The sequence below is a fragment of the Anopheles darlingi genome, chromosome 2, assembly GCF_943734745.1.
Source record: "Anopheles darlingi chromosome 2, idAnoDarlMG_H_01, whole genome shotgun sequence".
Taxonomy (NCBI): Eukaryota; Metazoa; Arthropoda; class Insecta; order Diptera; family Culicidae; genus Anopheles; species Anopheles darlingi.
Genome location: NC_064874.1, coordinates 14,404,944 through 14,416,771, shown reverse-complemented (window position 1 = coordinate 14,416,771; position 11,828 = coordinate 14,404,944). Strand labels below are relative to the sequence as shown.

The 11,828-nt window shown below is 48.4% G+C and overlaps 1 protein-coding gene across 4 annotated transcripts in view; it reads right to left on the bottom strand.

The window, feature by feature from the left end:
• Positions 1-11,828, bottom strand: part of LOC125950861 (zinc finger protein jing homolog) — a 58,728-nt gene that overhangs the window by 43,284 nt on the left and 3,616 nt on the right. For 3 of the 4 annotated variants that reach the window (XR_007468759.1, XM_049679220.1, XM_049679219.1), the window contains exons 2-3: positions 7,404-7,933; positions 1-152 (exon numbers count right to left, since the gene is read on the bottom strand). The exon at positions 1-152 is cut by the window's left edge and continues 31 nt beyond it. Coding sequence is in view for 3 of the 4 variants with exons in the window: in XM_049679220.1 (XP_049535177.1) it covers positions 1-152; positions 7,404-7,722 (471 nt within the window). In the remaining variant the exon portion in view is untranslated. The remainder of the gene's footprint in view (positions 153-7,403; positions 7,934-11,828) is intronic. The other variant, XM_049679221.1, reaches the window with a different exon arrangement.

Here is an 11,828-nt window from a genome sequence, read left to right as displayed (position 1 = left end):
TGTTGGTATGTCGAACCCATCACCTGGAGAAGATCCAGCTGCCACCGTTGCACAGTCTTCCTTCTCTGGGGGTGATTTTAGTGCATTTGGGTTGTGTTGCTGCTGCTGTTCGCTGGCAGGCACTGTTGTTTCTGGCACACTCTCGATGGCCACTACAGGTGCAGGGGTGTACGTACAGATGTTGTGGAGGAGGAGGAGGAAGAGGAGCAATAGGAATAGGATGAGCGTACGCAACATGTGATCGATACACGCACGCATACAGAGCCATCAGGTGGGGAGAGAGATACAGTGCAACATAAACATCGCCGCCAATACACCATAAGGGAAGTGAGTTGGTTGAACGAACGGAAAGGGTATGGATGGTAGGTTGAGCCGTGCGTTCGGGACACGGAAAGAGGGTGTTGTGGTGCCATGGAATGTACACACGCATACACGATGATGACCGGCCACCAGCCGATAATGCAGCACATACAGAGGGAACAGTAAATAAAGATAGAGTCAGTGAAAGGGAGAGAGCGAAAAGAAGAGACAACATACGACGCATGAACAACAGAAATGAACCATTCGTCACGCGAAACAAAGCAAAAACACGAAACAACAGAGTAATCATGCGTCCACACTAGCAGCTTTTTTGGACAGATTCAGCACGTTTGGTTTGTTTGTAGATCAATATCAAAGCAAATGACGATCACAAATCGAATTAAAGGTTGCGCAACAAAAGAATTCTATTGCCGATAATGTTTGGCGCACCGAGTCTGTGAACCAATGAAGATGATTTTTAAATACTGAATGCCGAAAAAAACTGTAAAGGAATTTTATTTGTCACAGAAACATTTCTGCTTTAAAAATGGATTGGAACGCCCTAATGCAAGTGAATTAGATAGAAGCGCAAAAATCCTAAATTTAAACAACTCCCAAAATAAATTAAGTAGACCTCAATAAGATCAGAATTCTGATTAAAAAGGAGTTAACGAGGGCGCGCAGCATTTCATTAGTGGGGACGCCGATATTTGCCATAAAATCACACTTCATCCAAGACGCGAACCTCGGTTGCTTATCGTTTTATAGCAACATTATGGCAGCATGGCGAGGGAGATCGCGGCGATCGCAGAGAGGGCTGAGAGACCCGGAAAAGCGTTTGAATGGGTCTTTGTGTAGTGGATTAAGTTGCCGCTCCGCACAATGAGCTGCTAGTGATTGATACACAAAATTGGTTTCGATTCGATAGCGCTGCTTTTAAAGATAAACACAGGAACCACAGGCGTTCCTCCTGTGCTCAAATGTTATCTCAAATGTACGGTAAATGTAAAATGTTATCAAATTGCTCGCTCCTAAGCCGATGACCGACCGCTCTCCAGTCTTAATCCTACACCTCGCGTTGGTGTTGGTGACCGTCTGGCCGGTCCGATACGGGCGGTGACCATAAAACTCTAGAACTGAAGTGAGAACGCATTCCAGCTCAAGTTGCTCTCCACGCAGAGGGAGCTGGCTGCTGCTGGGTGGTGCGCTCTTCACCGTGCCAGCCAGCCGTCGGAGTATAAGAGGGGGCCCGATCGTGCAGCTCCAGAGAAGAAGAAAGGAGAAAGAGAGAAGAAGAGCCACATAAATCAAAGTACCGCTGCACGAGCCGAGCTGAGCGAACGTGCGCAGAGTTCAGTGCACACACGCCCATTACCCGGCCCGGTGTTGGTGCTGGCTGCTGGGATTGAGATACCCGGACGCAGGAGGAAGCAGGGCGCAGAGCTCATTGATGCGTCGTCTGCTTATGATCATCATCAGCATCGCATCACTTCAGATAATTAGTGTCATTTCCACACGGTGATGAGTATGGAGTAATGCGCGACACACACACACGCAGCATTAGATAGGAGAACTCATGAGACACACTCGAATTTTGGGAAAATTAAATAGCAAAATGAAGGGAGATGCATTCATAGCATCGAGAAAGGTTCGATCGATGGATCCGGAGGAATTCTGACCGACTGCCAGCAGCAGCTTCCTCCAACTGCGGTCCGGTGTATATAACCAAGGAAAACCCGTTCTCGATTATCGACGCAACGAACGAGGGAGAGAAAGAGTGAGAAAAGAGATCGGATAATAAGAAGATTCCAGCGAGAACCGGCTACGCTATCCACACACGATCGCAACAGTAGACGGTGAGCAGAAGCTTTCTTCATGCCGGGGACTGGCCTCTCTCTGGCTGCTGCTGGCATGAAGATAGATAGCAGCATAATAAAATGTAAATAAATGAACCCACCAAAGCGAAGCTATCGCAACGAGCAAGCCAGCCAGCCAGCCAGACAATGGCCGCCAGAGGCCTGCCAAAGATCGCAGGTGAAGAACCGCGCCCCTCACTTCACCACCACACCAGCGGTTTTTGGATGAACTTTTGGTATCCATTTCATTCTCCTTTTCTAACAACAGGCGCGCGCGCGTGTCTAAATAGTGGTGCTTTACGTGATGTGTTCGGGTTGAAACATTAATTAATGGCCCATCCTTCAAGATGCTTAATTACCTGGACTTTTGCTTCTACGCACCGCGATTCCAGACCGACATGAATGAAACCACCACGTTGTTGTTGTTGGCAAACCATTTCTTCCTCTTTTTTCTACTTTTCGCCAGGGCGCAACAAAATGGACACGATTGATCGATCGACCACCTCGACGGCCCACTTGAAGACAGGGACAGAGAGTAATGTATAATCACTCGCCGACGAACACCCGGCCCTCAACAAGTGTGAGCAGTGTGAGTGTTCCGGGGTGAGAGAGAAAAGATGGAAACACGCAGCCATTGAATTGAGGGTTGCAGAAAAGCTGCAGCGTTTCCGAACGTGTAAACGGTCCAATCACGCAATTAATCGTGTTTAAATCAATCTCCAGAGAGCGCGATCAATGTTTGTTGTTAGCTTCCTTTGGCTTTCCCGGGACAGAAAGGGAACCCCCACTCCCTCAAAAGACCAGCAGCCCGGAATTGGAATTTCGCGCGATTTAACCGCGATGCCAGCTGGTCATCGCAAAAGTGAAATAAAACCCGAAAAACTACAATCAGGCCAAAAAAAAAACACACATTAAAAAGACGAACGAACGAGGTGCTGCCGGCGCAGGTTTTGAGACATGTTTTATTTTACTTTTTTGTCCGTATTTTTTTTTTTTTGGCGCACAAAAGAAGGTAGACCTCGCGCTGGCACTGCTGGCATTGTGGGGAGAGCGTTCCTCGCCCGAAACGAGCCCACGAGCCGAAACCGGACCGAAAATGTCACGCGATTCGAAATCGTCACCTTACCGCCTCTCGATTTACATACGAATGCATCACCAGCACACACCAGGGAGGGCGCGCCGATGGGTGAAAATGAAGCAGCATAAACCAGCACGAGGCACCGCCACCACACCCCAGGAATCCGGAGTCCCCTCTCCCTTGGGTGTCATCGACTTAAAACCGAGGCGCGTTGGACTAGCTGCGGCTCTCTTTGCCATTGAAACTGCTGCTTTTGCATTTGAAAAGCGGCAGCAAAAAATATATCCCCCATCGAGGGGAAAACAAGGAAGGGGCACTCGAAACGTAAAGCATTGTTGCCGGCCATTGGGACGGGCGGCGCTCGTCGAGCCGTCGTTTTGCAAGATCACCAAAAAGGATCGAGAGCAAGAGCAATCTTCTCCCCTTACGCCGAGCGCTGAGGGCATTCAAATGGATACAAATCGAAATAAACAAACATCGCGATCGCAACGATCGCGCTTCACAATTCGATTCGATTTCCGTTTCCCGAGATTTGGGACGAGGTGGATTTGCGATCACGCGAGATGGTCGTGTTTGGTGGGGGGTCCGCCGCGTGGCCAGTCGCCATTCCAAAAATTTACTTCGTAATTGCAATTTCCCACAAATTCCCTACCCCGGGGATCGTTGGTTCGAGCGAGAAAATTTGTCGCGAAGAGGTAAAAAGGCCTTAATTGATGGTGGCCACCGGCCTTTCCGGCCGGTTGCGACGCACCGAGAGCTGTGGCTGGATTTCCGCCAACGACGAGAGTTCAACGCCGCGAGTTTTTTTTTCCGGTGTCCGCTGGGTGCATCATCTTCACCCGGGGGAGTGTGGGGTGAGGTGGCCAGAGACTTTTACAAATTAGGTTTCGAGCTATTTTTTTTCTACTTCTTCTCCGCTCTCTGTTTCTGTCTGTTTCTATGTCAAACGGGAGGGTTCGAGAGGGGGGGTTGTAGTTCTTCGCTAAACACGCCACATTCTGCAGCGGCACAAAACGGTGACTGCTTCTTCTTCTGCTTCGGTTCGGTTTTGTCGCTGGTCGCGCGAAATAAGGCTAATGAATTTTTCATCATCACACGAACTAGTGGCGCAACCACACCCCTCCCACCCCTCCCCTACACCCCTCTAAAATCGCTTTGGTGCGCCAGAGTTCTTCCATTAGTGAGCGAACGACGCACCAAACTCGCACAAAACGCTAATTAATTAACCCCGAGCGTGGCGCTCGAAGAGAACGCACCCAAACAAGGAGGAGCAACCCCAGGAGACGATGGAGCAATGGTGGTGGTGGTGGGTGAGGTTTAAAAACTAACAACAAAAAATGGCTCCAAAAAATGCATAATCAATTACCATTAGCCAACTGTTAATTCCTCCTAGCGCGCTGAGTAACCTCGTCGTCGGTTGCTCCGATCACTGGCGCTCCTCTTTGGCCCCAGTTAGGTGGTGCAGCTGTTAGCTTAGTTACGATACGATTTGTTTGTTTCGTCCTGCGCACTGTATACGCGCCTTTTCCGCTCAACTCAGACCACAGTCGAAGAAGAGGGGAAGGGGAGAGAGGGAATCTGATATGATGATGATGATGATGATTAGTGCGCGGTGGTTCCAGTTTCGTACGTGCGAACGTCACCATTCCATCCACCAAGAATCCACCAAAGTGGAAGACAAATCAACAACGACGCTTGGATTGCTTAGACGAGCATGGTTTGTGAGAGTCTTGGTTTGGATCTTCGGCCGGGCTCGAAGACAACGAGTTCATCAACCCAATCTTCGGTAGCACTAATTCGCCAACCGTATTACTGTATAGTACCGTATTCCTTTCAGCTTCCTTCCATGTTCTCTTTCTCCAAATTTCTTTTGCAAAATTTGCGGAACATGTTTCTCTAAACTTCCGATGTATTGAACCCATCCACTATAAATTATAGTATGCGTGGATATAACCTTCTGTAGTCCTAACACAAATTATTTCAACTTTCTACCATTCAAACATACTTAACAATCACTTCTTTCTTGGTATTGTCGGTATAGCAAGAAGAATTAATTGATTGACACTATTTGACACGATTGACGCTTGCCTCCATTGCTGCAATGTGAGGCCTCCTGAGATCACTATTAAATGGATTTTTCAGATTCAGATTGCTCTGATCTGACGAAATGCCAAAAAGAATTCATTCCTTAAGCGGTCTCCTGGCTAGCTAACCAAAATATTCTGGGGCAATTTTTTCAATCCAGCAGGGGATTAATGATCCCCAGTAATTGATTGTTTCATGAGACCATTATTCCAGCTTAAGACTATCACTTTAATTTTTATTAAACAATTTAAAAAATAAAATATTGTGTGATATCGCAGAACAATATTAGTTAAATAAAAAAAAAAAGAGATTCTAAAGCGAGTCTAAAAGGGATTCTAAAAACCCCTGGCAATGCATTTCATCGCCTGAAAAAACCCGACATGTAGTGCGAGACTGATACAGGATTAAATACAATTCTGTAATGTTTCATATGCTGGTGACATCGAAACTGTCTCTCCCCACTGCTATTCAACATGACACGCATTCGATTCGATTGAGGATGGACGATTGAATGATTGATGGAGAGCAATTAGCTTCCCTCCCCCCCTCCCCCCTCAAATAAACACCAAATCGAGCTCGAGTTCCGGACAAAATATTGCCAAATGGAACAATTAGAGAATCGGGCGATGGCCGATCGATGATGCACTCTCGATGTTGATCGATTCGAAGCTCCGCTCATAAGCGGTGCTCGCTATTGGATTGAGAAGCCAATCCAATTTGTAGCGGACCTCGTTCTTCAACTCGGCGCACTTCATCGCGCTACAAGGCATTCCCTGGCACAAATTCCGGGGCATCATCAGCTGACTCTTCCCCTGCCCCAAGAGCTGGCTGACCAACGCGCATTTTGCATGGCGATTGCTGCTGCTGCTGCTGCCGTGAATAAGCGCTGTGTGTGTATGTTTGTTTGTGTTTGAACAAAGCTCAAGCTACCTTTCGAGCCAAACGGTGCCCCCGCCCGTTCTCACAAGCCGATAAGATAATCGCGTACGTAGCGAGAGGTCGCACCCCTTCTCTCGGCGGGGTTTGGAGCAGCGGTCAGATGAAGCAAATCTTATCGGGCCACCTAGCCCGATACGGTAAAGGCTAGCCGCGAGTACCGCGCGAGGTGCACAAGTATTATACCTACACCGTGGGGATCTCTCGCTGGGTAGTGCAATCGATTTAGGGATCGAATGAGGACCTTGGTGAGGGGCTTCTCAATGGATAGGATTAGCGCTCGAGGAGGATTGCGGTCGCGCGGTCGAGTGACTCATCGAATGGTGGAGCCAGAGTGGCCATGGCTGAGGAGCACACCAAGTGGTGACTTGGTGGCACTTGAAACAGCGCATTCCGTAATGAGGTCGAACGTTGTAGTGGAGCGACTGAGGAGAGGGAATTGTGTGCAAATTGGATGTTGATAAGGGCTATGTCATATTTTGCCTTTTTCGGCTTCTGTGGTGTGTGTGTGTGTGTAATGTTGATCAGTTGCATTATTGTCTGACTATTGATTCACGTTGGCAAGTACGTGGCACAACTTAGCCGATCCTTATCTCTTTTGCCATCTTCATTAGCAAAACCAAAAAAACCCGGATTCTAATCAAACAATATTTTTAGAAAAATTACTTGAAAACATTATGAATACGAGAATTGGTTTGCGCAAAAACACAAAACGAGCGTATCAGCAGCGTGACAGGGGAGCTGCTTGCGTCGCGCATACGACAATCAAGCGAACCGTAAAAAGCATGATTGCGTCTCGGTCGATTGGTTCGTTATCTAACGAACGAACGAACGAGATTGCGACGCTATCACACATTTCAGGTTCGCGCAGCGAACATATGTACATCGAAACCAATGGTCAATCGGGGAGCAAGCGGCATTGTATGACGGAGGGGAATTGATTCAGATTCAAAATGTCTACTACAATAGAAAACGATCTATAATAGTGAGGTGCACGCGTTGGAGATGGAGTGAAAGTGAGGACTGTACAACATATTTACATGTGTGCGATCAGGCTACATATGACACAAATACTCGGAGATCCTCGATCGCCAAGAGGATCACATATTTTACCCTCTCATAAACCATCGTGTGCATGAGTTGGTTACCTTTTGTTGCGGACGATCCTGCGTAGAAGGGGCTGCCGACGGGGAAGGCCCCGGTCGGTGTGCGGGGATGGGCCAGGACGGGCGATGAGGCTGCCGAGATGGCCGTCGAGGCCGAATCGTGCACCACACCGATCGTCTTGGCGAGGTTCTTGCGCCGTTGGATCAGCTCCTTCTTCCACTGCGGTATCACGGTTGGGTCATTGGCCCCACCACCAGCATTGTTTGAAGTGACCACCGACGAGGAGGAGGTGGTCCCGTTGGCGTGGCTGTTGGTGGCATTAGCGCCGTTTGTGTTGTTAGTGGGCGTATCGGCCATCATGCTGTTAGCTACAACAACTCAACAAAGCACACACTTGCAGGAGGGGATGTTGAAGACGACACCCCCCTGGGTTCACACCAGGATCACTTCTTCCAATTTGCACACACACGCACACACTAGTATACACCGAGGATTTCGTCCTTCAGGACCTCACCTTCGCTTTCTATTCACAACGAAATCGCCTGGAACACCTGGATGGAGAACAATATGACTGATGTTGCTGGTTAGTATAGGTGCCGAAGGAGCGAATGCGAAAGCAAATGAAAGATGAAATAATTGGCGAACATTGATTGAACATTTAACTATTGTTTTAGAGAAATACAGACAATAAATACACAAATACAGATACACACACACGCGCGCGAGCACATACATTGGGGCACTATGTGCTACATTGACGATCACCCGTTGCTTGTTGAAATACATTTGTTTTGTTGCTTTGCTCCGGTTACCTTGATGAGTGTTCTTTCTCGCTCTCTCTCTCTCTGCGTGGCTATTGCTGTTACCGCGTTGTCATGGAGCTGTCATGCGGCTTTCAAAACCCTCTCGCGGTTGCGCACTACTCTTCCCCCCCCCCCCCCCCCCCTCTGGTGTACTAATGTCATGACAGCTACTTTCACTAATTTTATTATTATTATTTTTTCGTCCCCCGAAACTTAATTACCGTGTTTGTCTCGGGGGGAGGAGGTTGCCTTGCCAGCCGGCGATCTGTCTCGCTTACGCCCACCACACTGCCGTTAGATCCCGTTGTCGCCACCTCTCGCCCACCCCCTCCCCCAATTATGCTTCGCTTCCCATTCGGAAGTGCACCGTGAGAAAAAATAGGGAAAAATGGCTGCCACCAGCCACTCGGTGAAGAGATGACACGCCAGATTGGTGCTTGTGGTGGTGGTGCGTGTTGTTTCTGGTACTGCTGTTGCTGCTGTTGCTGCTGCTGCTGGTGGTGACGCGGCGGCCATTGCGCCTCATTCAAATGCAAATAAGTAATTATTTCGTTAGAAGAAGAAATAGAAATACTCGCAGATTGACCTCTTTTTCATGGCCCGAAGAGACCCTCTTTCGCTCCCGCACTCTGGAACCTGGTGCGTGCTTTCTCTTGAATGGAATGCTCGATCTACAACACTGTTTGGAGCAGGTGAGTCGATGATTCCTCCGGTACAATGGTGGATTGGTGAGTAGTGTGCCGAGGAGGAGGAAGAGGTCAGTGCCGTAGCAAGCTTGGTTGCAGAACGGATTTCGGTCTAGATGTTTCTGCTGACAGATTCCACATGTTGTTGAGGAATGTCATTAAGGAATGCCATGTCATCAAGCCGTTCTCGTCGGATGGTCATGATTTGGAAATAGAAAGCCCGCGTGTGACATAACTTCCAGGGGACAGTAGATGACCTACATGATTCGCTGTTTCGACGCCATTGGATGATGGCATTGAAATCAAAGGAACTAAACATTTGTGAGCCTATGACTGTCTAGGATGTGACGTTTCATTTTGTAGTTTATTCTGTGCGTCCATCTGACGATTGTTTAATTTTAACGAATATGTAAGATAATTTTGAACCAGTAACATTCTACTCACTATAGGGTATTCTATTTCCAAACACATATTTGACTTCATGCGTTGGACGACCACATGTTACGATCTATACCACGTCCTCACGTATGTATGTCACGTTTCGGTCTTTTTGATAGAAAATGTCTTCCTCACGGGCCCTCTCTAACGACGAGACATTCCAAACAAGCGTCATCCGTTTCATGTGTTATTTCTTCGTTTTTATCGAACCTCGTCGATCGCGGACAATACTTTACGGTATGTCCAGTTCCAGGTCAGCACAGTACAAGACATACAAACGCTGTGTTCCTTTCCTACCTAGGTCACCCCCTTTCTGGGCTATCAATTCTCGATAACCATGGACAATGCTTGCCTCATCAGAACCGTGCTCGATGATAACGAATTGGAACCTAGCCGAACATCAACAATTTCTCCGTCGTATCTTCGCACCATCGCAACTGCCCTGCTAGAGATGCTTTCTACGTACAGATCGCAAAGACGCTCCTATGCGACTCCAAATTGCGGTCACCAGAAGAAGATAAAAAGGTCGCCTTATTACCATCACCAACCGGTTTTTCTTGACGGATCTTCTCCCAGATGAGTGTGTGTGTGTGAGTGTGTAATCGGCCAACGGCCTTTCGCAATTTTCAAGGACGCGGCGCTAATGGACCTTCTCTCACGTCACTCGAGAAAAACTAGCACGATACCGGAGGAAGGCAGGTAGGCAAAACAGTGGCAACATTCCTACTACTTTCACCCACGGCACAATCTCCAATCCAATGGCCGACGGAGGGGTGATCCAATGGACATTGCATCGGTTTATTGGCACCGGACACACACGAGCGCAGTGAAGAGCCGCAGAGCTGTTTATGCGCGCGTTTACCATGCGTAACAAATATGTTCTCTCGCGCCACGGAGCGCCCTATTGTGACTCGCTCGCTCCTAGTGGACGAAACGAACGAACGCAAAAAAAAACTCACCCCCACATGTGGTGGAGTACCGGACGAGGAAAGCCCAGCAGGAGTGAGGGGAATTGAGGGTTACCGTTTTTTTTCTGCACCCCTCACGCAGTGGTCTTTCGTAATAAATACGCGGGATCCACCACTAAACATGGGGGGAGTGGTACATGATGATGGAACCGTGCACAAAAACACACACACACGCACACACGTACACACCATCTCGATGGAAAGTAAAATGGAAAAACAAACCCAAAAACATGGGAATCAATTTTCATCGTTTAATGATTTTCATTTCGCTTTTGCCTTTTGCCCACCACATTGTAACAGCAGCACAAAAAAAAACGGAACTATTAAACCGATTAATCAATCGCGTGGCGTACATTGGCCCCAACCCGTTCACACGCACGATTCCCCGGAATTGATTCCTCGAGAAAACGATTAATCCACGATTAGACGTATCAACACGCACCATGGTCCACATGATTAGAGGAACGTTCCATTAAAAAAAAGAACACATTCCGATGCCCTCAACGGTATCAATCCTTGAGAATCTTTTATTTGAAAATCGGTGGAAAACCAGTGTTAGGGGCTGGAAAATTGTTGTCATGCGCCGATCATGTACAGAGGGGGGCTTCTCCCTTGGGGGTGGCTTTTCCAACTGTCATCGATTTTCTCACCCTCGCAGATCGCGCTGCACGGAAGTGTCCCGTGGCTTTAGGGCATTTGCACAACCATTGGGGACGATTTGGTGACTCATCATGACGTCAGGACGCCACAGTGTATTTCGTTGTTTGCGGCCGGTCCGTCCGGTCGGTCGGGTTAGTCGCAGATAAATGGCCATAAATCTGGCGATTGCAAAACGTTCGCCCACCCCCTCTGTTGGCTTCATCGATTTCCTCGTTGTTGTTACTGCGGGGAACCGGAATTGTCCGTTACTGGAGTCGTTGTTATCAGCGATCTTATTGCATCGCAAGCAGACATACGTTTATTTTACAGGGGAATCATAAATCGAAACGAGTTTCACTAATATTCTATTGCTTCTCTTACGTTAAGGAAGCCCCTTAACAGCGTTAAGCCCCATACACAACCCCCCACACTATCGAGCAAATTGTTACGCGAACATTTAAAAACAGGAACAAATCTGACAAACAAGCTGCCCATATATGCTTAAAGTGTTGCTTCTCCGCTATATGATTGACTACGAGGCGAGAAGGACACGAGTGACGAGTCATACGCATTCGCTTAGTCAGCACCGACCGAAATGGTGGTCCGGGAGTCGATCGATGTTTGTGTTTTGGCCGGCCTTCAATTCCGGCAGGATTTATCGCCTTTTCCTCCCGCCCTTTTTCCCCCTCACTATCACCAGACGGTGGCGTAAGGTTGGCCGCGCCGCTGACCAACAAACTAGCGGCCGCCGGTTGTCAATCATTATCATCACCGGGGATCGGATGCGATAAGATAGCGGGGGAACAGAGAGGTGACGACCGATGACCACGCGCTGCTGCTGCCGCTGCCGGTGATGACCACGCGGAAAGGCTGAAGGGAAACTTTTTGGCCACCACCAACGGCCTGGCAACGCACGCGGGTGTGCCAAAGTC